This window comes from Sphaeramia orbicularis, chromosome 24 (assembly GCF_902148855.1).
Source record: "Sphaeramia orbicularis chromosome 24, fSphaOr1.1, whole genome shotgun sequence".
NCBI lineage: Eukaryota > Metazoa > Chordata > Actinopteri > Kurtiformes > Apogonidae > Sphaeramia > Sphaeramia orbicularis.
In genome coordinates this window covers 2,273,806-2,299,597 of record NC_043979.1, presented here as the reverse complement: position 1 = coordinate 2,299,597, position 25,792 = coordinate 2,273,806, and the positions used below count along the sequence as shown (strand labels likewise).

Below are 25,792 nucleotides of genomic sequence, written 5' to 3'. Positions count from 1 at the left end.
TAAATGTACTGGATATCAACAAACATTTAACGTTAGCTGTCTGACTATCTTTTCATCTGACCTCACATGTGTTTTGTTTACATCGGTCACATTATGGGATGTAATCCTCACTGGAACACAGTTCTGTGCTCATGCATATTGGTCAGTGTATCTGCTGATAATTGGATTTTCTTTTCAGAAACAAAATAAAATCTGCAGGTTATTTGATTTTTGTTTTAAATTTGGAGAATTAAAATTGAAATTCAAGGCATTTTTCTTTTTCAGTGTTGTAGAAGCCAATAATGTAATAACGGCCGATAATGTAATAAATTTGCCATTTTTAAAATGTAATAGGCCAATAATGTAATATCTGGTCAAAAACATAACAAAAGTCCTGAACCGATAATGTAATAACTTTTGGCTGGTTATTATGTTATTGGCCTGGTAAAAAAAAATTCTTTGCAAATGTAATAACTGAGCCAATAACGTAATAAATTATAACCTTATTGGCCAAAAGTTATTACGTTAGCGGTTCAGGACTTTCATTACATTATTGGCCAGATGTTTCATTATTGGCCTATTATATTTTAAAAGTGGCAAATTTATTACGTTATCGGTTGTTATTACATTATTGGCTTCTACAAGTGTTAAAACAGATAAACCAAATGTAAAAAAAACAGACTGATTTTTGTTTTCTCTTTCTAATAACAAAAAAGAAAGTTACCACCTGACAGAAATGGAAAAACAGACCAAAAACAGCATGTTTTTTTTTTTTTTTTTTTTTTTTTTATTTTCTGAGACCGGATGTTGTCATTTTCAAGGAAAGAACGTTAATGCCAAGGTCACAAAGGTTCTTACGAATGATGGGTTTGTGCGAATCTTCCAGTTCGTACGAAATCTGGAGTTCATAGACATTTGTGGAGGGAGCATGTCTACAATGTCTACACTGACAAAGAAAAATGTCATGTGATTCCATTTTAATTCTTGTATTTTAAAACAAAAATCAATTAACCACTAGTTTTTATTTTGCTTCTGAAAAGAAAATCCATTTATCAACAGACACACTGACCCGTATTAGATCAAACTAGCATGTAGACCTGTGGGGATCCACAGGTTCTACATGTGGGAGTTTTTATGCTATTGTGTATTCGTACATGCTGTACCGCATTTGTCCAGCAGTCACCGCCAAAGCCTTCTGGCCATAGCAACATGATTGTAAGGCTATTGTATTAAAATGACTATTATCTCCCAAAATATTGGTCCCATCAACTTGCCGTTTTCGCAAGTTTGTTCCTTGTCCAAAAATACTTAAGTTTGACAAACTGCAGCAGTCAGCTGTGTACGGAGTTACTGTGAATCCCTGAACACACACACACACACACACACACACACACACACACACACACACACAGAGGCCACTTGTCTTTTATAATACAGATAAAGTGTCAGAAAAAAAGGACAGCAGCAGGAGGAAGATAATTACACAAAATCAAATGGTAACGTTAGCTAGGAAGTGAGTGAATGCTAACATTAGCTGTTGACTTAAGGTCATGTTAAAGGTTCCATTATTAAATTTGGTGTTTTATTACAAAATCTATTCTGATGTCTCTTTGGATTTTCAATATCTATTGTCTTTTCAGGTAGTGATGGATTGGAGAGTGTTGAAATGATTTGTCAGATTTCCTCTGTTCATAGGAACTGCTCCATGAGTATAGCTATACAACATTATCCACTTGAATATAATGTAAACGCTAACTGGAGTCCTGCTCGTGGATAACAGACCTACACCATGGACCTAGTGTGGGCGGACTTCAACAACGACATGCACAGTCTGTGTTGATCTTTAGCTGTTCTGAAAACTGGGGCGCCGCTAGTAATTATGGGCTCCATTAAAGTGAAACGATGTGGGCCCTTTATAAAATTCAGTATCTTATCGATTTGTTGGAGTGGGGGGGGCGGGGATGCAGTCCATAACTAACGTAATTAACGCTTGCGTGAAGCTAAAGGGAAACTTAACATGCTTTCAGGATCTGACTCCCGGCTTCTATTCCTCTATTAAACAATGGATCTTGCACGAAATTTTCCCAACTTCTAACCTGTATCCACTGGACCCCCTTCACTGCTCTATGGGCCCCCCAGAAATGCTGGGCCCCATGAATTTGTCATGTTTACCGCCCCCCCCCCCCCCCCCTTTTACGGCACCCCAGTCTGAAAGTGTCCATTTATAGAAACTAGTAAACTTAACTACTGTGATTTGTTAAAAAATTGCAGCTAAAAAACTGTAAATAAAAATTGTCAAATTAATTAAAGTCCATGAGTCCTTTTCAGCTGCAACAGTTTGTTTTTTTCTGCCTAAGTGGTGAATACTATATACCAGTGGTTTTCAACCTTGGGGTCGGGACCCCACGTGGATTCGCTGGGAATTCAAATGGGGTTGCCTGAAATTTCTAGTAATTGATTTAAAAAAAAAAAAAAAAACACAACTTGCTAATAAAAAATAGATGTTGAGTTGACAGAGACAATCACAATAGATAAAAGACAAACTGTAGGGGTGTTAGAAAATATCGGTTCTGCAATATATCGCAATATTTCATTTCACAATACCAGTGGCGATTTCTCTCAGACTGCAGTGGAAGCCCGGCTTCCCCTAAAATTACAAAAATTAAATGGTTAAATCTGTTCGGTTGTGTTGACATTTTATCGACCACAAATGTGTTAGAACACGTTCATCTCACAGATGAGTTTGTTCAAATCAGCTTTATCACAAACCAACGGACGCGATGTTGTTCACTTCTCCTCCATTCCCGTGTCTGTGTTTTCTCCTCCATCTCTGCTCAGTGCATGTGTCTGCAGACTGTGTCCGTCTCTGGGCTTCAATGGGACTGAGTGGAACTGTGTTTTTCATTGCGTCAAAACTGGACGCTAATTGGATAAATGCCACGATGTTGTCCCGCCCCCGGACGCCAGGCGTCTCTGGGGGTGAATGGAGCTGTGGGCGGAGCTCGGCCGGGCCGGACGCCAGAATCCCACGTGCTGATTGGAGGATCGGTTGAAAGGCTGAATCCTGTTTGATTGACAGCTGTTTTCAGATCTGCTCCTTCACTGACACAGTTCAGTTTAATACCGTCACACATTCTGCTGTGAAATGGAGAGAGAAACCACTACCAAATTACTGGTTCATTTCTTGCACTGTAAATAAAACACACTCATTGGACTTCCTTGTTTCAATTTAACATAATTTCAGCGTTTTCTTGTTTCAGTTCCATAATTTAATCATTTCTTGTTCGAGTTTAATATTGTTTTGTAGATAGTTAAATCAGTCAGACTGTCGGCTAGGTCGGACTGAAAGGAGCATCTGTAGTTGAAAAAGGCTGAAATCTGACACCCACAACACACTGGGCCAAGGCCGTCTGAGCAGACCAGCTCTGCTGGACATTCAGAGGACACTGGTCCAGTCCTGGAAAAGACGCCTACTGGTACGGTAAGGACACTGAGCATTTTCTTAAAAAGGAACGGAGGGCCGAATTTATGTTAAAATAACTTGACAATTTTTTATTTATTTATTTATTTATTTTTATTTAAGCCGACAATGAGCTTCCACTGTCTGAAAGATGAGCAGCCGCCACTGCACAATACTGTATCGACATTAAAAAGTACTGTATCGATATTTTTAGGTATTTATTCAAATGCAGATATTGTGGAGGTTCATTTTTGTTTTTTTGTTTTTGTTTCTATTTTATTTATTCTTATTTAACCCTCTTTTATTAAATAATGTTCATTCCTTTGTTGGAATTGCATAAAAATAATGTTCTGATGTTAGTTCTGAACTAACAGAATATGAACATTTGAACAGAATCTGAAACTGGAATGTCTGTAAAACAGAATTTCAGTTTGAACACATGAACATTTTGTGATATAACATTAGATCCTGTTGTGATCAAATAAAAATGTGTTTAGTATTTGTGCAGATTTCTGGTGGAAATCAGTTCGTCAAGGAAATAATCATTTTTAAAAAAGAAACAGACAACAAATTGCCTTTTTAACAGTATCATGATATATTGTATCATGATCCTAGTGTTGTGATTTGTATCGTATCGCCAGATTCTTGCCAATACACAGCCCTAGTCAAACTGCGGTTGTGAAACTGCAGCACTATGGTTCTGTTTCTGTGTCAGATGTTCATTGTGGTCAGTTTCAGATGCTGCAGCTCTTTCATAATTCATAGTTTCAGTTCTTGTTTGTTCAGTATTAATTGTCCTCCTTGTAAATCACAGCTGGACTGACTGGACAGATCCTGACCAAGGAAAATCACATTCTCACTTTGTGCAGTAATCTACACCTGGATTCACTGCCTCCGTCCACAATAATATACATTATATAGACCAGGGGTCTCAAACATGCGGCCTGGGGGCCAAATGCGGCCCACCAAAGGGTCCAATCCGGCCCCTGGGATGTTTTTGCCAAGTGCAAAAATTCCACAGTCTTGAATTGAATTAAGCAAAAAAAAAAAAAAATCTTCAATTAAATAAAAAATCTTGAAATTAGCCACCCCCCCCCACCCCCCCACCCCCCAAAAAAAATCTTAGATTTAGCAAAAAATCTTGAATTCAGCAAAAAATCTTGAATTAACAACTTCAAATTTTTGTCTTTGTTTTAGTGCAAAAAATAACATTAAATTATGAAAATATTGACATTTACAAACTATCCTGTACCAATAAAATGTGAATAACCTGAACTAATATGAACAACCTGAAATGACTAAAGAAAATTCAGCACAATTTGAACTCTTTTCTTCTTGTTCCTCAGTGTTTAGTGTCTTTGTAGATCCGATCCATAATGCGCATGTAGAAATGAGAAGTGGAGGAAGAATATTGTTAAAATTGCACTGATTTTTCTGAAGAAATTTCAGTTTTTTCAGATTATTCACATAGTTTATAAAAGTAAGTATTTTCATAATTTAATGGTGTGGGTTTTTTTGCATAAACCAAAAGACAAAAATTTGGAGTTGTCATTATTTCTGGGTTATTCTGTTATTATTTTACTGGTTCGGTCCTCTGCAGATCAAATTGGGTTGAATGTGGGACCTGAAAGAACATGAGTTTGAGAGCCCTGATGTAGACTAAATGTCCTCTAAAATTAACATTTATTTGCAGCATAGTATAGAAAACTATTACGTGATCAAAAATAAGTTAATTTTAGCAAATAAAAAAAAGGCTCCGTTTTGAATGTCTGGGGTCGCCAGAAATTTGTGATGTTAAAATAGGATCATGAGCCAAAAAAGGCTGGAACCACTGCTATATAGACTTTTGCCATAGTAGTAGCCAAGCTAATTCATACACAAAATAACAGAGATCTATTTTTTATCCCCACCAAGGTTATTATCGTTAACGAAAACTAACAAAATGACGAAAACTAGAATTGTAAAAATATTTTCATTAACTGAAATAAATAAAAAATATTAAAAGAAAAAAAAAAACATAACTAACTGAATTGTGTGTTTACAAAACTAACCAAAACGGATAAAAATTCTGGATAAAATTCCCTTCGTTTTCGTCTTTGTCAATGACAGATTGATACGGAAGCGATTTATCTCCCTAAAGCAATTTTAGCTGCTGGCACCATATGATATTTAAGGGTCCGTCACTTGTGTTCACTTGTGGTTTCCAGTCGTCTTCTGGTCCCCACTCTACCTGGAAACATGGAGACTAAAGCAGCAGAGTCCTGTCTGGGATTGATTTGAATACGACGACAGAGAAGAAGAGAAAAGAGACCACTGAACTAAAACTAAACTAAAACTAAGCATTTAGAAAATAACAAAAACTAATAAAAACTAGCAAACCTGCTCTAACAACTAATTAAAACTAGCTGAATTAGAGAAAAAAAGTCAAAACTAAATAAAACTAAACTATAATGAACTAGAAAAAGCACTCAGAGAATGCAGACCTCTGCCAAGGCAGCTCAGTCTCCCATGCTGTGATCTACTAAAAATATTACCCAACAAAAATCACTTTTTCAGAAATGGCGGTTTTCTCCTGGATCTATCTCCATAGTTGTTGACAACAAATCCGTTGGCACACTTCAGATTTCACAGTCATGGCTAGATTTTGGTGTTTGTTGCACGTCAATACCATCATTTGTTCCCTTGTTAGGATGAAAATTCCAAAACTCAACTATTTTTTCCTGCTCTGGATCATGGTGTCCAGAATTTTGTGAGGATCCAGATCAATCTTCAATATCTTGTAGAACCTGTTGGGAACTTTTTTTTTTTTTTTTACCAACCACTCTGACCATTCATTGTGGAGTTCCACATATATACTGTATGTTGAAAATATCCCTTTCTCCCAATGATAAAGAATCCTTTTAAAAATTCCTGGATCCAGACAGTGATCCGGATCATTCCCAAAATCTCATCATTTGTTACTCGTCCCATTTTGGACATTTCCTGAAAATTTAATCAAAATCCGTCCATAAATTTTTCAGTTCTGTTGCTAACTAACCAACAAACACACAAACAAACTAGAAAAGCACTCGGAGAGCGCAGACCTCCGCCAAGGCAGATCAGTGGGCCCCCATGCCCCCCCACCCCTGATCACCAAAATGTAATCATTTGTTCCTTGTACCAGTATCAACATTTCCTGAAATTTTCATCCAAATCCGTCCACAACTTTTTGAGTTACCTTGCACAGACAAACAGACAGACAAACAAACAAACAAACCAACCCTGACATAAACATAACCTTCTTGGCGGAGCTAAAAATCCAAAACTATTATGACCTTGATCCCCACCCTCATCACATTATCTTTTACCTCAGAGAAGATGTTTTCGTTGGTGTTGGTCAGATCCGTTATTGAGTTCCCATGCGTCTGTACAGTCCTTCCCAGGCCCTTCAGAGTGTCATTAATAGAGTTGAAGTTGATCGTGAACCTAGCTAGCTCTCCTTGGATGGACTTCAGATCTCCTCCTAATCTTCCACTGTGAACATGATGACCATCCAGACGTGTCTTCAGATCCTCGATGTTGACTTTACACTGTCCGGTACACTCCTCTACTTCCTCTCTGAGTCGTCCCACTTCCTCCTGAAGGTTGGAACACACTTGGGAGCAGATGGATTCTCCCGAGTTGACTTTGCGGCGCAGGTCCGTCACTTCTGCCTGGCATTTGCTGAGACCGGTCATGGTGGTGTTCGTAAGCAGCCGCAAGTCTTTCTCCACTCGGCTGCAAACGGAGCAATCCTCAAAGTCTCGGCCCAGCGTTTCGACCTCCGAGACGATCCGGTTGAAGCGCTCGCCGTTCTCTCCCATCACGGTTTTGATCTTTTTCACGTCGTTCGCTAAGTTGATCACTTGGTCAATCAGCGAGTCTCCAGACACAGACAGGTCATTTAACTTGGTGTTAAACTTCTTGATCTCCTCTTGGTTGGATACCACTCTCCATTCTAAAGTTTTAACGGTGTCTTCAGCCTGTCGGCCTTTTCCGTTCGGCCCACAGGTCTCATTGCACATGTTCGCAATTGTTGTTAACCTTCTGTCCAGGAAGGTCGTACTGTTCTCCAGTTGGCCCAAACGCCGGCTGTGGTCTGTCACCGTGTCTCCGAGATCAGATACATCCAGCTCGATTTTGCCGATCTTGAAGCTGTTGTCATCCAGACGACTCAGGACCATGTTTCGCAGCTGTGTGACGTCTCTCTGCACGCTGTCTTTGATGTTACTTCCTGTGTTGGTACACCTTTGCTCCGTCTTCCTCACCGTATTATTCAACCTCTTCTCCAAGTCTCTCAGTCGCCCGTTCAACCTGTCCTCCGTCACTCTTCCCTTCCCTCCGCCGGCACCTCCTAGTTCCTTATCCAGGCGCCCTTTAATGGTGTCGCACTTGTTGGCGGTGGAGGCGACCCGCACCTCCACGTCGTTCAGCCTCTTCTCGATCTCGGAGACGGTGTTGCAGCACGACCGGGAGCGCTCGCTCTCACTGCGGGATATTTCCAGACTCTGCCGTAGATGCTGGTCCATGGAGCTGATCAGCTTCTCCAGGGCTCTGATGCGATCCCTGTCCTCCTGCTGCTGGCGCCTCAGGTCCTCCACCCCAGCCTGGGGAAAACCAACATTACAGCACTGGGATTAACACTGAACAATCGGAATTATGTCGAAAAAGGAACATCAGCATCACTTTTGTCCATAAGTATGTATTGAAGACAGGTTTAATACTCTTCTCATAATGTCTAAAAGCCATGACCATGTGCTCCTCTGTAGTCTACAGGTGTTTGAGCCCAGGCAAAGGGACAAGAATTTAAGGCAGGGCTCTCAAACTCATTTTCTTTCAGGGGCCACATTCAGCCCGATTTGATCTCCAGTTGTCAGATTTCCTCTGTTCATAGGAACTGTAACTTGGCTTAGAGTCTGGTTTTGACCAACTCTATATATAAAGTGTCATGAGATAACTTTTCTGTTGTGATCTGGCGCTATATAAATACATTTGATTGACTGAGTGATTTGATTAGTTTTCCCCTGTAAGTCGCTTTGGAAAAAAGCGTCTGCCAAATGCATAAACATAAACTGCTCCATAAGTACGACTATATAACATTATCCACTTGAATATAATGTAAATGCTAAATGGAGTTCTGCTCATGGATAACAGACCTACACCATGGAGCTAGTGTGGGCGGACTTCATCTGCATTCTGCTTTGAAAATGTAGCCGTTACACAAAGCAAATTTATGATGGCACATTAGGGCGACATAAGAAAATAAAAACGCATGTCACTACGAGAATAAAGTCATTATATTTCAAGAATAAAGTCATTATATAATGAGAATAAAGTTGTAGTTTTAAAAAAAACCTCATTTAATGAGAATAAAGTCGTACTTTTATGAGAATAAAGTCGTAATATTTTGAAAATTCAACAAAGTTTCTGGTTACGCAACAAGCAAAGCAGCGACTTTCACTTCTGTTGGACTCAAAAAGTCAGAGTAGAATCCTCACAATTTCTTGAGAAACAAAAAAACCCTTTAGCTCTGGTGGAACCACAGATAGTCCTGCAGATGAACACTTTCAGTTCCTTCTCCACAAAAGAGAAAATTTGATCCAAATCAGTTCAGTTCTTACAATAAACCCAAATGTGTGCAAAGTGACTTCAAAGTCCTTCGAGTAATGCCAATGTGTTGATGGTGGGCGGGGCTAATAGGCTCAGTATTTGGCCTTTGTGTGTAAACCCCAAATGAAAGTAGAACTGCACAAGATGTTCACAGTTCTACATTATTTGAAGAGTGGGTACGACTTTATTCTCATTATATTATGACTTTATTCTCATTATATAACGACTTTATTCTCGAAATATAACGACTTTATTCTCGTTAAATAATGAGTTTTTTTAAACTACGACTTTGTTCTCTTTATATAATGACTTTATTCTTGAAATATAATGACTTTATTCTCGTTAAATAATGAGTTTTTTTTTAAACTATGGACTTTATTCTTGTTAAATAATGAAGGTTTTTTTTAACTACGACTTTAGTCTCTTTATATAATAACTTTATTCTTGAAATATAACGACTTTATTCTCGTTAAATAATGAGTTTTTTTAAACTACGACTTTGTTCTCTTTATATAATGACTTTATTCTTGAAATATAATGACTTTATTCTCGTTAAATAATGAGTTTTTTTTTAAACTATGGACTTTATTCTTGTTAAATAATGAAGGTTTTTTTTAACTACGACTTTAGTCTCTTTATATAATAACTTTATTCTTGAAATATAATGACTTTATTCTCGTTAAATTAGTTTTTTTTAAACTACGACTTTATTCTCTTTATATAATGACTTTATTCTTCAAATATAATGACTTTATTCTTGTTAAATAATGAGTTTTTTTTAAACTACGACTTTATTCTCATCATATAACGACTTTATTCTCATTAAATAATGAGTTTTTTTTAAACTACAACTTTATTCTCTTTATATAATGACTTTATTCTTGTTAAATAATGACTTTTTTTTAAACTACGACTTTATTCTCATCATATAACGACTTTATTCTCATTATATAATGAGATTTTTTAAACTACAACTTTATTCTCATATAATGACCTTTTTCTCGTTAAATAATGAGTTTTTTTTAACTACGACTTTATTCTCTTTATGTAATGACTTTATTCTCGAAATATAACGACTTTACTCTTGTTAAATAATGAGTTTTTTTTTAAACTACAACTTTATTCTCATTATATAATGAGTTTATTCTCATTATATAAGGACTTTATTCTCGTAGTGACAGGCATTTTTATTTTCTTATGTTGCCCTAATACGCCGTCGTACAGAATAAACAGTGTAACACCCAGAAATGATTACCGAGTGATAATGTAGATCTTAATATGAGGGTGCTGCTTAAATTCATATAAATAATAAAATAATATTTCGTAGTTCTCTTGTATTAAACCTTTTATAGAAAACATGCTGACGGTGATGTTTCACAGCTTTCTGACCAAACTGAAACTGAAAGTGTTGACTCTTTCTCTTTTTAATTTCTTTTACTGCTTCTTTATTGCCTCTTTGGATTATTGGATTTTAGTTTTATTTATTGTTATTGCAGTGGTTTATGTTGGAATGCAGTTTACTTGTATTAAAGTCCACATGTGGCCAATATATTTTTACAACTTTAGGTACAAGAAACCCCAAAATCCCACAAGATGCAAAAAACATGATTAAAATCTATCCATTACACACAGCATGTAAAACTGTGTGACCCCCAGAGGGGAGTTCCAGGACTGATCCCACACTGTGTTCCTCTGGTGCTCAGCTCAGTTTAGCATATGGAGGTTCACCTGGCAGGACGAACAGGACAGAGACACGCGTCGTTCCAGCTCCGTCAGGATTTGTTCCTTCAGAGTGTTCAGCTGGGGCCCACTCACGCCCCCTCCTCGGGCTGATCCGTCCAGCTCATTACCCCCTCCGTTCACCAGGTGGTTGTTAATGGTCAACAGAGTCTGGTCATGGACCTGATGAAGACAGTTTACACATCAACAAATATGTCTTTGCATTGGAACTCTAAGAATATGGAAATCATTATCCTCTGTCATGATCGTCTAAGTCAGGGGTCTCAAACATGCGGCCCGGGGGCCAAATGCAGCCCACCAAAGTTTCCAATTCGGCTCCTGGGATGTTTTTGCCGAGTGCAAAAATTCCAGTCTTGAATTAAGCAAAAAAAAAAAAAAAAAAAATTAGCTTGAATTAAGAAAAAAAATCTTGAATTAAGCAAAAAAAAAAAAAGTTCAATTAAGTAAAAAAAATCTTGAATTAAACCAAAAAAAATCTCAGATTTAGCAAAAAAAAAAACAAAAAACTTGAATTAAGCAAAAAATCTTGAATTAACAACTTCAAATTTTTGTCTTTGTTTTAGTGCAAAAAATAACATTAAATTATGAAAATATTTACATTTACAAACTATCCTGTAACACTAAAATGTGAATAACCTGAACAAATATGAACAACCTGAAATATCTAAAGAAAATTCAGCACAATTTGAACTCCTTTCTTCCTGTTCCTCAGTATTTACTGTCTTTGTAGATCTGATCCATAATGCACATGGACAAATGAGAAGTGGAGGCAAAATATTGTTAAAATTGCACTGATTTTTCTGAAGAAATTTCCATTTTTTCAGGTTATTCACATAGTTTATAAAAGTAAGTATTTTCATAATTTAATGGTGTGGGTTTTTTTGCACTAAAACAAAGACAAAAATTTGGAGTTGTCATTATTTACAGGTTATTCTGTTATTATTTTACTGGTTCGGTCCACTGCAGATCAAATCGGGCTGAATGTGGAACCTGAAAGAACATGAGTTTGAGAGCCCTGATCTAAGTCAAACACAAATGGACAAAAGTCTGTGGACACGTTGAATCCAGGCGTTTCTTTTCTAACAGGGGTCTGGGATACAAAACAATAATGACTAATGTCAGAATATAGTTTTATATTATGGGATATATATCATATTGATTATTAATATTGATGTTTCTATGTCAGATCAGCATGAACAGGACATCTGACAGCTGTAGACATGATGTGTCCCAAAATTTATGTCCATATAGTTTCTAAGAGATGTGAAGAAAGATGGTTAGTTGTGGTAGAAAATTGTTATTTGGTCAGAGCACAAAAAATGGTTTAGAAATTTAGAGGAAGAACATTTAAAATCAGTCATGGATAAAAAACAAACAAGCGTTGAGAGAAATGAAGTAAAAACCACCTCTGAAGAATTTTGGAAGCAAAGACAACAATTTAACCCTTTCATGCCTGACGCCCACATTTGTGGACACATAGTTTAACTCACTTTCCAAAGGGTTCTAAAGGTAATACTGTCCAAACCACATGGGGGCAGTCTGTATAGACCCTAAACAATACAATGAACAAAGGCTTTTGAAGGGCCACCTTGATGCTCTGTTTTATTCGCCTAGTCTTTTATTCCTGATAAGGTATTTTTTTAAAATCTTTTTTATTCTTTTTTTTTTTTTATTGGACTGTCTTTTCTCTGTAGCACTTTGAGATTCTGCTGGATGAAAAGTGCTTTATAAATGCAATTTATTATTATTGTTATTACTATTATTATTATTATCTTAGTTTTAAAGTTAACCTCCTCAGACCCAACTATGTTTGTGGACAAGAGTTTTACAGCTTGATACAAAAAAAAAAAAAAACTGTCCACAAATTCCATAAATTTAAAAAAAAAATCTGAATCTGAAAAAAAAAAGTTGCATAATGATGTTTCCAATATAGGCAATTATTTTATTTAAAAAAAGCCAAAACTTGTATTTTCTTGGGTCTCAGGAGGTTAAATATCTGCTTAACAAAACCTTTTTTTTCCCACTTAAGTTTTTATTGAAATTTTATAAACACGCAGTCACTAAAAACAACAAAAAACGAACAGACAAACCTTGGTTGGGTTCACGACATCACACTACATTCACATTATTCAGTCCTTCCATCATTTTGAGTTCTGTAATCAGTCCATTTATTCCATTTTTTGTCCATTTGTGCTTCTTGTAGTCGCAGTTTGTGGGTTATTTTTTCCATTAATTAAAACATAAACAGTATATAAATATTTTTTAAACTCTTTTTATTGAAATTAGAACAATGACAATATAAAGAAAGTCATATATAGTATCCAATATATATGTGTCAGAACAAGAACACTACACCTGCACTCACATGTACACACACACACACACACACACATGGGGGGGGGGGGGGGGGTTCTGTCTACTTGCTTAATATTAAAGTAATCTATAAAGGGCTGCCAAATTGAATAAAATAACTTTACATTATCTTTGAGTGAAAATTTGATTTTCTTAATTAAAACATATTTAAAAAAAAAAAAAGAAAAAAAAAGCTTTTCAACTTTTGCCTTTTTGAGTTTTGAGTTAAAAAAAAAAAATCTAGATACTTTTTTCCTGATTCATGCATGAAAGGGTTAAACCAAACTAACCAATGCAATGATATTTATCCCATAATATAAACCTCTATTCTGACATTAGTCATTATTGTTTTGGATCCCAAACCCCTGTTAGAAAAGAAACACCTGGATTCAAAGTGTCCACATACTTTTGTCCATTTGTGTGTGAGTTACACAGTTATACTATGAGCCTGTTGAATGGGTGTTTACCTCTGTCCTGTTATACAGGTGGTCCAGTTTGGTCTGGATACTGTTGATAGTTTCCTTCATGTGTGGCTGAGCTGAATCTGCAGGAACGATGGCTCCAGTCAGACCAGGTCTGTGCAGAACAGGGGGGGGGGGGGGGGGGGGGGGGGGGGGGCAGATGTGCTTCAGTTTAGGCCAGAATGTGTCAAAAACAGACAAATACTACCTGAGTTACTCTGCACTTGATGCTAATGATGCTGCTGTGGTGGAATGTACAAACTGGATGCTCTCTTTGGGGGGATTCCCCCCACTCTTATTTTACAATCATTGTGCTTTAAAAAAAAAAAAAGAAGAAAAAATCAGCCTTAAATATCAGCCCCAAAAATCAGCTGTTGATATCGGGCCTCAGCTGACCAAACTGTTAAAAATCAGCATTGGCATCGGCCTTAGAAAAACCTATATTGGTCGACCTCTATTCTTTATATGTGAATAAAGAATATCTTTTCCCTATGAACTGAGCAGATATTTAATAAACACCACCAGGGCTCTCAAACTCCTGTTCTTTCAGGTTCCACATTCAGTCCGATCTGATCTCCAGTGGGCCGGACCAGTAAAATAATAACAGAATAACCTATAAGTAATGACAACTCCAAGTTTATGTCTCTGTTTTAGTGCAAAAAAACAACATTAAATTATAAAAATACTTACTTTTATAAACTATCCAAACAAAAAAGATGTGAATAACCTGAAAAAGCTGAAATTTCTTAAGAAAAATAAGTACAATTTTAACAATATTCTGCCTCAACTTCTCATTTATACACATATGAATTGGATTTAAAGACACTGAACACTGAGTAACAGACAAATTGTCAAAATTATGCTTAATTTTCTTTAGACATTTCAAGTTGTTCATATTTGTTCAGGTTATTCACATTTTATGTAACAGAATAGTTTGTAAATGTAAATATTTTCAGACTTTAAAGTTATTTTTTGCACTAAAACAAAGACAAAAGTTTGTAGTTGTCATTATTTATAGGCATTATCTAATACTATTTTTTTCACATCAAACCAATAAGAAAAAATGGAGTTATTATTTTTTAGTAGGTTATTCTGCTATGATGCTATTATGAGTTCCACAGCCTTGACTGTGGAATTTTTTGCACTTTGCAAATTCATCCCAGGGGCCGGATTGGAACCTTTGGCGGGCCGCATCTGGCCCCTGGACCGCATGTTTGAGACCCCTGGTGTACACAGAGCCGTATACATGCGTACTTCCTGAATACACTTGAACTAAACTGTGAAATGACAGTGATGGGATGAAAACGTGCACATACAGCCTCTGGTTTATGCCGTTAATGGTGGTCTGCATGTTATGGAGGTCTTTGGTCAGACCACGGATCGTGTCCTCCAACTGTCGGATCTTTTCGTTGTCACCTGGAAGCCAAACAAACACCATGAAAATGTTGAGTTAGTCTGATGACATATGGACGTTGGTTCTAATCCCAGCTCTGTTTATAGTTTCACACAGGCTTCAGACCATCTGCACCTTCTCCTCCCATCTGTCCTCCTCCTGTGTTGTAGCCCGTCTGCGTGACGCGTGGTCGTCCCCCGTTCACCTGAGTATCGGTGGTTCCCCTCGGCCCATCGTGGCAGTCCTCCCCTGAGTAACCATGGCAACACTTCCACTCCATTTCTGTCACCATCTTGTAAGCTACCTTGTACCTCGGTCGTCTGTATGTCCGATAACTGAGGATGAAAAAAGGACATGAAATATTAAATAGCACCGGGATTCTCTTGAACTTGTTTTGTGCTTTTAAGCCTTTATTGGGCAAGTGACTATATTTGGTAATTTCCACATGCATTTGAAGACAGTGACATCAACAGTTCCAGTGAGGACAGTGAGTCCCCAATCTGAGGTCCAGTGTGGTCTCCAGGGTCTGTCAGGTCCAATGTGGTGTCCAGGATCTGTCAGGTCCAATGTGGTCTCCTGGGTCTGTAAGGTCCAATGTGGTCTCCAGGGTCTGTCAGGTCCAATGTGGTCTCCTGGGTCTGTAAGGTCCAATGTGGTCTCCAGGGTCTGTAAGGTCCAATGTGGTCTCCAGGGTCTGTAAGGTCCAATGTGGTCTCCAGGGTCTGTATGGTCCAATGTGGTCTCCTGGGTCTGTAAGGTCCACCTCTGAGGTCCAATGTGGTCTCCAGGGTCTGTAAGGTCCAATGTGGTCTTCAGGGTCTGTAAGGTCCACTGTGGTCTCCAGGGTCTGTAAGGTCCAATGTGGTCTCCAGGGTCTGTATGGTCCAATGTGGTCTCCTGGGTCTGTAAGGTCCACCTCTGAGGTCCAATGTGGTCTCCAGGGTCTGGAAGGTCCAATGTGGTCTCCAGGGTCTGTAAGGTCCAATGTGGTCTCCAGGGTCTGGAAGGTCCACCTGTGCATGAACAGTGAGTGGACCTGCTTGGTTCGGTTCCATGAAGTAATGGAACTAATGTAAGGACTGATGTTCAAAGGGGTCATGTGGAGGTGGACAGGGGTCTGGACCAGCACGCATGGGGGTCTAATGGGACCAAAGGAAGGTTCTAATGTCCTAAAATACATGTTACTTCCACCTTACATGTTTTTGTTTTTACTTCGCCACTCATGGGTAAGGAACCGAATATGGTAACATCACTGACCGTGATTTTCTACATAATAAAACATTTTCAAAACTTCACAAAAGTTAATAAGGTCTTGTTTTATCCTCCAATAACACACTAAGGTTGAAATTTTAAATTTCAGAGTAATTCTATGAGTGAATTCTAAAGGGTTAATCCAGTGTTTTTCAGCCTTGGGGTCAGGACCCCATGTGGGGTCACCTGGAATTCAAATGGGGTCACCTGAAAATTGGTAAAAAAATTAAGAAAAACTTACTAATAAAAAAAATATATATGGTGAATTGACAGAGACAATCCCAATCCATAAAAGACATAACAAACTGTGAAGCTGAAACTGAAACAAAACTTGATGTATCTTCCTTGGGACAACGCCTACAAAAAAGGTTCACAGTTTAGAGAAATTTAGATTTTTGAATTTTTGACAGTTTTTGAAGTTTTATAAATGTTCCTTTCCTCCTAATGGTCATAACGTGTAAATGGTTCCAGATGTCAGTCTAGTTCCTATTGATCACTAATAGAAGTCAAACATGGATTTGGATTGAATGAGTTGAGTTCTCCTCCAGTGAAAGTTCCACCCACTACTATAGGGAGACTGATGTCCTGCATCCAGACAACAGGGGTCTGTCTGTCTGTCTGTCTGTCTGTCTGTCTGTCCCGCCATCCCAATGATATGTTCAAAATTCAATTTATTAGTTATTTTATGTCAGTAGTTTTAGTGGTAATGCAGTTCACAAGAAAATGATGTGCATATACTTGGGTAAAGAAAGGAGGCAATGTTAGTAATGTAACTCATGCAGAAAAGTTAGGTAAGAACTAGGGCTGGGTATCATGACCAATTTCCATAATCAATTCGATTTCTATTCATAAGGTTCTGAATCGATTAATCACGATTCGATTCAATTTGATCTGATATAATTTCAATTCAGTATTAATTGATTGATTCAGATTAATTTAATGATACCAAAGTACAATTCTGAGTTGTAATCTGATTATTTGAGTACTGCAGTCATGCAACACATCAATACTGTTATCAGTATTGATATTAGAAAGGAAATAAATCTGACATTTCAGCAGAAGCAGCTGAATCTGCTCTGAAATAATGAACAGGACACAAACATGTCCATGTTTCCACAGTGGCTCCAACGGACTTCTTTGTCATCTTTATTGTGTTTTATTGCTGGTGGCGTCTACTCCGTCATGATTGTTGGTCGGGGAGCGGGGGGGTAGCGTAGCGGTTGGACATTGCCACTAGGGATGGGAATCGTTTAGAAGTTAATGATTCCGATTCCATTATCGATATTGCTTATCGATCCGATTCCTTATTGATTCTCTTATCGATTCTCATTGGGTGAGGGAATAAAAGAGTACAAACAGGTGTGTTTGCATGAACTGTCTTTTATATTTCCATCTGCACAGAAAATAGAACATATACAGTATGTACAAATAATAATAACAGATGATGCCGGGACGGTTTGGGGGGGGGGTGAAAGTGAAACTACAGACTCTTTACTAATTCCTCTATTGCCGCATTTCTACTATGTGGAACCAGTTCGACTCGGCTCGGCTTGTCTCCCGTTGTTGTGCACCTCATTTCCTTTCCCTTCTTACCTTCGGAAACTTGTATTTGAGGAGTTACGACGTTTGTTGCCCACACCGGAACCGGCCCGGCGTTCACTCTGCCGCTACATTCACAAAGTAGTGTATCAAATACGTGACATTCCTGTAAATGAGTCACATGCTGTGGACAAATGTTTGAGAATATTGTTGGGATTCCACCCTTTTGAAGACATGGAAGCTTTGACAGTGTTCCAAGTAAGTGGACCTGGTGTGGTCTTTTTAGACCGTTTCTGCCTCAACACCATGTTGGCTACGTTCGGACCAAAACAATGCAGCGTATGTGTGACATCATCGCGCATGCAGAACGAAGGCAGAATCGATAAGCAGAATTGTTAAGCAGGCAGGCAAACGATTCCAAGGAATCGAGCTACTGGGAACCGGCTCTCAAAAAAGAACCGGTTCTTGATTCCCATCCCTAATTGCCGCGTTCCTCTTCCTCTAACTCCATACTCAGCCACAGGTGACAGTATGGATCCAAGTTATTATTCCAAGAACGACCGGCTTCCACGACTTGCCTCAGAGAACCTGCAGCCAGTTCCTTCACACTGCAGGTTCCAGTTTGAGGCCAGGAGGACCTCCAGCAGAGGGGTTTTCTCCACCCTTCCTCCGTGTCTTTTCTGTGCCAGAGCCGTTGCGAGCGAGACCCAGGGGTTCACAAGACGGAGCCGGTCACGCTTCTGCGTACTCCTGGTCCTGCTCTGAAAAATGGATCTCATCCACTATTAATTGATTACGCAAAATTAAAACGTAATCGATCTAAGATCGATTAAATCGATTTTTTTACCCAGCCCTAGTAAGAACGGTAATGGATTGTAGACTTTATGGTGTAGGCAAAAGGCAGGTAATGCAGGAGATGTCAGATGGAACATGGATGTATCGTTGACCTTATACTCTTGGTGTTTCCACATTGAAAATAAAAAAAAGCTGTTAATATGTGTACAGTTCTTCACATATGTTACATAACTCATATTTTTAAGTACATCTAATGCTCCTAGTCTATGAACAAACACTGAATACCATCATTATACACTTTTGATATTAATGTGAAATGAGCCAATGTTGAAAAGTTACTGTAAATCATCTGCTCATGATGGATGGGATCAAGAGTGCTCTGTACCCTTTAAATGTTCGTCATGTCCCGTTCCCAAAAGAACAACATTTAGCCAACACTAAATCTCTCTGATATATTGTTGGAAAAAATATGAATATTTTATTTGGCAAGTTCATGTGTACTTTTATCTTACATAGGTCATTGGGCTGTGCGACTGGAGAACCTCCCTGTCGCAGTCCCAATCCAAGAAATAGAACAGAACTGGCCGGAAGTCTCAATAACAATTTATGGCTGCGTCAGAGACACGTTAACAAGAAAACCCTGACTTCTAAAGTTCAGCAGGTTGTTGCTACTATGCCAACCCACAAACATTAAGTATAAGTATCACAGAGCCCTGTTCTGTGCCATAGAAAAGATTTGGTGTTCCAGCTGCCGGCTCTGAGAGCGTGAGAAGACAGGATGTGACCCAGTCTGAGAGGAAAAACAAAAACGAGTGGAAGAGATGGAGAGGAATAGGAGGCAGGGTTAGGTAGAGCTGGGCTAAAAAACAGGGAGAGGCGGAGAAAGAAAGAAGAAGAAGAAGAGGTTGTTTTTACAGGCGAGACTAGACTGTGGTCCCTGGAACCTCTGCTGGGTTCATTCTAAGCATAGTCCAGGTTTAGGCCCAGACCCCTAGAAGGAAGGGGATCCCAGAGCCAGGCCAGGGTCAAACTGCACAAGAAAACTTCAAAAAAGGAAAAACATCCTAAACCCTTGATTCATTTTCTCAATAACCACAGTGTCTTTAAAGATAATTAGCCATCATTAAAAAGGCACAGCAGAAACTTCATTTTCTGAGGACCCTCAGGACTAACCGTCTCTCCCAGAACCAGCTTGTGTCCTTTTCCCGCTGTGCCATACAAAGCCTGCTGCCGTCCTGCATGTGTGTGTGGTATTGGAGCTGGACGGCAGCGAACAGGAAGGCGCTCCAAAGGGTCCTCACCATGGCCCAGAAGACCACTGGCTGACCCCTTCCATCCCTGGAGGACCTCTACAGTTCCCACTGGCTCAGGAGGGCACTGAATATTATCAGAGTGAAACCCACCCTGGCTTTCCACTTTTTGAACTTTGACCCTCTAGCAGACGTTTCCAGACACTAAAGTCCAGCACAAACGGTCGAAAAAACAGTTTGGATCCCAGGGCCAGAACTGCACTGAACACTGCTGGACATTCTTTATTTGTGTGGAATGTTGAATGTTGTCCAGAGTATATGATGAGGTTTTAAGAGTCTTTCATACTTCTAGTAACACTCTTTTTTTATGCTGCCTTTTTTTTTTTTTTTTTTTTAGATATTTATGCCATCAGGGTTTTTCTTTTATATTTTAGTTTTTATACTCTTTTATATACACTATTTATCCTTTTTTTTTATGGCACCTAGGACGATTGCACTTTTTAATTTCGTTGTACCTGTACAATGACAATAAAGACATTCTATTCTATTCTATTCTATTCTATAATTTAACGACGAAGACATTCGCTTCAGTGTTTGTAACAGTGGCTGATCCTGGATCTGCACCTGGCAGACCTACAGCTCCACATTAATAGTTTTTCCTGTTGAGTTTAAAGCCAGCACTTCATCATTAGGATTAACCAGTCAAATACTGGGCTGGAGAGTCTGCAGTTACGTCCTGGCATAAGTCCGACTACAACCAGACACCAGACGTGTCCTGACCAGACCTGTGGAACTCCCCTGAGAGACACAGCTGACTGTCCACAGACGGGGAAGAGAAAAGACAAAGGGATACCAAGTTTGGACACACGTCAGACTGAATAAGATTAGATGACTGAGAAGTGAAGGTGAATCAAAGGAGATGTGAAACGCAGAGGTGGGGCCGTCCCAGTGTCTGCAGTGGGGGGGGGGTGTCTCTTATACTCACGCTACTCGTGGACACTGGCCCCAGGTGCAGCGTTGGTAGTCTGGTTTGATGTACGTCTCCACTCCGTCCTCCATCACACAGCTGATGGTGCGAGTCACCACATAGGCACACCAGTTCCTGTCAAAGTGCACACAAAGCAGACGAGAGGAAATGACACATGAGTAAATATGTGATGAACGGCACTTTGACTGGAACTGGACTCAGGGGTGGATCCAATCCCAGCAGTGACTGTACACAAACACATGCATCCATCATACATACGACAGCTGGCCTTTGTTTTCTGACTTTATAGATATACTTCACTAGATAGACTTTACAGTTCTGTTGCTGGTCTATAAAGCTCTGAATGGTTTCGGACCTAAATCCAACAGTGACCTCCTGACCCAGTATCACAGGTGTTTAGTGTCAGACTGCAGTGGAAGCTCAGCTTCCCCTAAAATGACTCCCATTAAATGCTCAAATCTGTTCAGTTGTTTTCATTTCATTGACTCCAAATGTGTTGGAACACGTTCATCTCTCAGACCAGTTGGTTCAGAATCAGTTTGATCCCAGATCAGTGGACTGGATGTTGTTCACTTCTCCTCCATTCCCGTGTCTGTGTTTTCTCATTCCATCTCTGCTCAGTGCATTTGTCCGTAGACGCTCAGCGTCCATGCACTTCAATGGGACTGAGTGGAACTGGTTTTTTAAACTGGTCGCTAATTGGATAAATGACACCATGTTGTCCCGCCCCCGGATGCTCAGCATCTCTGCGGGTGAATGGAGCTGTGGGCGGAGCTCAGCTGGGCTGGACGCTGAGCTTCCACGTGCTGATTGGAGGATCGGTTGAAAGGCTGAATCCTGTTTGATTGACAGCTGTTTTCAGATCTGCTCCTTCACTGACACAGTTCAGTTTAATACCGTCACACATTCTGCTGTGAAATCACACAAACCACTACCAAACTACTTGTTCATTTCTTGCACTGTAAATGAAACACACTCATTGTACGTCCTTGTTTCAATCTAACATAATTTCAGTGTTTTCTTGTTTCAGTTACAGAATTTAATCATTTCTTGTTTGAGTTTAATATCGTTGAGAGGACACTGGTCCAGTCCCTGGAAAAGACGCCTACTTGGTACGATAAGGTCACTGAGCATTTTCTAAAAAAGGAACGGAGGGCCGAATTTACAGTATGTTTAAATAACTTGACAATTTTTTGATGTAAGCCGACAATGAGCTTCCCCTGTCTGAAAGACGAGCAGAGAGTATGAACCCAGCAGAACCCTCAGGTCATCTGGATCTGGTCTGTTGTCAGTTCCCAGAGTCAGAACCAGACGGAGAAGCTGCGTTCAGCTTCTATGCTCCACATGTCTGCAACAAACTTCCACAAAACCTCAGATCAGCTGAAACACTCAGTTTATTTAAATCCAGGTTAAAGACCCACCTGTTCTCAGCTGCATTTGAAGAGAGTTTTTACTCTTTTAAGCTTAAAGTTTTTTATCTGTTTTATCTGTTTATCTGATTTTGTTTTGTTTGTTTGTTTGTTTTCTCATGCCTATACTTTTTTGCTTCTGCTGTAATGCTTTTAATGTTTTATGTAAAGCACGTTGAATTGTCTTGTACATGAAATGTGCTATAGATATAAACCTGCCTCGCCTTGAACAGAAAAGATTTGGAAAAATAAAAATCAAAAATAGGTTTCCTTCACAGTGTTCCACAGCCTCTAAGATCAATATCTGAAAGTTCAGACTATTTATTATTCTGTACAACATTCAAGAGAAATTGTTCACTGGTTCAGATGTCAGATCAGTTCAGGATAGCGGAGAATTTTCAACAATAGCTATCATTGTGCCTCACGAACTTTCCCCCAACAACCGACCCAAAACACACACACACACACACACACACACACACACACACACACACACACTAGAGCAGCTCTGCACATCCACAGCAGAAACCATCCTGCCACTAAGCAGCAGATTAAAGTCAGAACAACATATTGATCATTTCACATTTTAACACGTACCACACTGTAAGCCCAGACTTTGTATTTACTAAAATGCTTTAATTCCAGTGTATTTAAATGATTTCAGTTTTATGACGTTACTATAAAATGTTCAGTACCACACCTTTTTATCTGTGCAGTGCATTGTGGGTATTGTTCCTGTTGTTGTAAATGTGTTGTTTTTCTGTGCAGGGGTTCAGTGGGTTGTGCTGTTAGTGTTCATTTGGACTGAATGTGTGTATGTCAGTGTTTATTGGCCTTTTTGTTTGTTTTTGTATTTTTGCAGAGCTGCACCATGAGTCAGAGCCAGAGGAAGAACTATGGATTTACTGTTCAATTATAAAGCATTTTGTGCAATGTAGACCTTAATGCCTTGCTAAATTAAAAGCACCTTCTGTACTGACATGTTACATTGTGTTAACTTCTTGACTAACTTCCATACTACAATATTTAAGTTTAAAAATAATCATACAAAGCAATTTATATTGCAAATATTTTAATTTAAATCAACTTCAAATTGAGTAAAATAAATTGATGATATTAAATCAATGATTATACAAAGCAATTGACATTGCAACAAATTTTAAGTTAAATTAACTTGGCATTTAGTGTGTTGTACTTAAAATAGGAATTCCATTCAAATCAAACATTTAAGCTTAATACACTCAAGTTTTCATTACTCATTACTTAAATTTTTTAAGGCAACCAGTTTCCTCAAAATTTTTAAGTAAACTCAACTTATCTGGTTTTACAGTGCAGGCTAATGACATGTTATCTTAATGTAACAGTGAAACATCGTGAGACAAAGTATGCGTTTTGCCTTTAACAATAACATTTGTCTAACATTTTCTCATTTTATTTTATCTTTATTTAAGATTCAAGATTAGAAATCTGTTTTGCAAGGGCGACCCAGCCAAAGTAGTGTTTGACTTTTGTGCTAGCTGTTAAAGCTAGCAGCTTCCGATGTAGGCTTGGACACAAAACAGGACTGTAATAAAAGCATAGCATAAAGGCTGTCTACCTCTAAAATGAAAAAAAAAAATCTAAGTAATAATATCTCTAATGGGACATGCTAAGTCCCTGTGCGGGACTGGGGATAAACTCTTATTCCACTTAGTTTTTTCCATCTGAGCACAAAGAACGGTGACAAAAGGAATGACAGCACGTGTGTTAGCATGTGTTAGCATCAAGACCAAGCAGTCTCAAAGATAGCAGACTAACATATGGCTATAGCCTGTCTAAAAGTAGCACTAATGGAACATACTACCTGTTTGGGACTGGAGACAAACTTGTATTATATGGCACTGTTTTGTTTTTTGTTTTGTTTTGTTTTTTCAAAAGCTACACCAACAGCATCAAGAGCTAACATAGCATAACAGCTACAGGCTGGGGAAATGGCTAGCTTGTCTCTACTGGAACATGTAACCGCAAAGACAAACCTCTCAGACACAAAATTATATGAATATGGCAATAGAGTTATGTTTCTATGCACCTGACATATGACTCTAACATTAACCTTTATTTATGTATGTTTATAGCAGGGCTGTCAAACTCATGTTAGTTCAGTTCCACATTCAGCCTAATATGATCTAAAGTGGGCCTGACCAGTAAAATAATGTAAATAATAGGATAAGAACTTAGAAATAATATTAACTCCAAAGTTTTCTCTGTGGTTTTAAGTGAAAAAAGTAGAATTCTGTAATTAAAATGCTTACATCTACGAACCGTACTTGAACGTAACCTGAACAAATATGAACAACCTGAAAATTCTTAACAAAAATCAGTGTAATTTTAGCAATATTACACCTCAGTTTATCATTTATACATGTGCGTCACAACTCACAGATCACAGTGGATCTACAAATACACAAAACATTTGATCACAGGCAGAATATTGTTAAAATACTACATACTTCTCTGAAGACGTTTCAGGTTGTTCATATATTTTGTGAAAAGCCAGTCTGTAAATGTAAACTTTTTTGTGTAATTTTACTTTTTTGACACTAAAACAAAAAGAAAAACTTAGCTTTTTTTCTTTATTTATAGGTTATTATGATAGTATTTACTGGTCTGACCCACTTTAGATTGAACATCCTTGATTGTTAATAACTTCAGTGTAATTTTTGCATTTCACAAATTCATCCCAGGGGCCAGATTGGACCCTTTGGCGGGCTGGTTTTGGCCCACAGGCCGCATGTTTGACACATGTGGTTTATAGGAAAAAATGTTGGCTGGTTGCTAGGTGTTCCATGTTTTTTTTTTTGCCAACTTGGGATTGATAAGAATAAAACAGTCAGAAAACTAAACAAAAAAACAAACTATAAACATGCTGAAAAACTACACATTTAATTGAAAAAATGGTAAATATTTAATAATTATAGCATGTGTGACGGCTATAACACTGAGTTATTAGTCCTAAAATACTAATGGTTGACAGTTTCAGATGTGTCCGCCCTGAATACTCAAGTACTAGCAAGAAATCCTAAAATAACCCCAGTGGCATTAGAGGGTCCACAATAATTCCACCAGACAAAAATGTGCTTGTCAAAGTGTTCTTCAAACCACAGGGACAGACTGACGCTAAACCCAGACCCCCCCCCCCCCCCCGCCCCCCCCCCCCCCCCCCCCCCGACCTCTGCTGACCCCTGGATATCTGTCTTGATAAGAGCAGCAGATATATTTAAGACCCAGCCATCCTTCAGTCCCTTTCTATCATCGTTTTCATATTACCCAGAATCCTCATTCAGCGCCGTTTCCCTGTGGTGATTATGGACAATTAGTGTCACTCCCACTTTCATCTGAGCTCAACTATAGAGTTTACAGAGAAAAGACACTGGACAAGGAGCTGCTTCAGACCGGACAGGCCAGCAGACACTTTGGATCTGTCTGTCTGTCTGTGTGTCTGTCTGCATGTCTGTCTGTCTGTCTGTGTGTCTGTCTGTCTGTCTGTCTGTGTGTCTGTCTGTGTGTC

At 38.7% G+C, this 25,792-nt stretch overlaps 1 protein-coding gene across 1 annotated transcript in view; it reads right to left on the bottom strand.

Annotated features, from left to right (window-relative positions):
- The window catches only part of emilin1a (elastin microfibril interfacer 1a), a 94,529-nt gene that overhangs the window by 12,641 nt on the left and 56,096 nt on the right, over window positions 1-25,792 (bottom strand). Inside the window, exons 2-7 of the mRNA XM_030128055.1 lie at window positions 20,834-20,950; window positions 15,149-15,348; window positions 14,937-15,036; window positions 13,627-13,735; window positions 10,796-10,969; window positions 6,787-8,064 (exon numbers count right to left, since the gene is read on the bottom strand). Coding sequence (XP_029983915.1) covers window positions 6,787-8,064; window positions 10,796-10,969; window positions 13,627-13,735; window positions 14,937-15,036; window positions 15,149-15,348; window positions 20,834-20,950 — 1,978 coding nt within the window. The remainder of the gene's footprint in view (window positions 1-6,786; window positions 8,065-10,795; window positions 10,970-13,626; window positions 13,736-14,936; window positions 15,037-15,148; window positions 15,349-20,833; window positions 20,951-25,792) is intronic.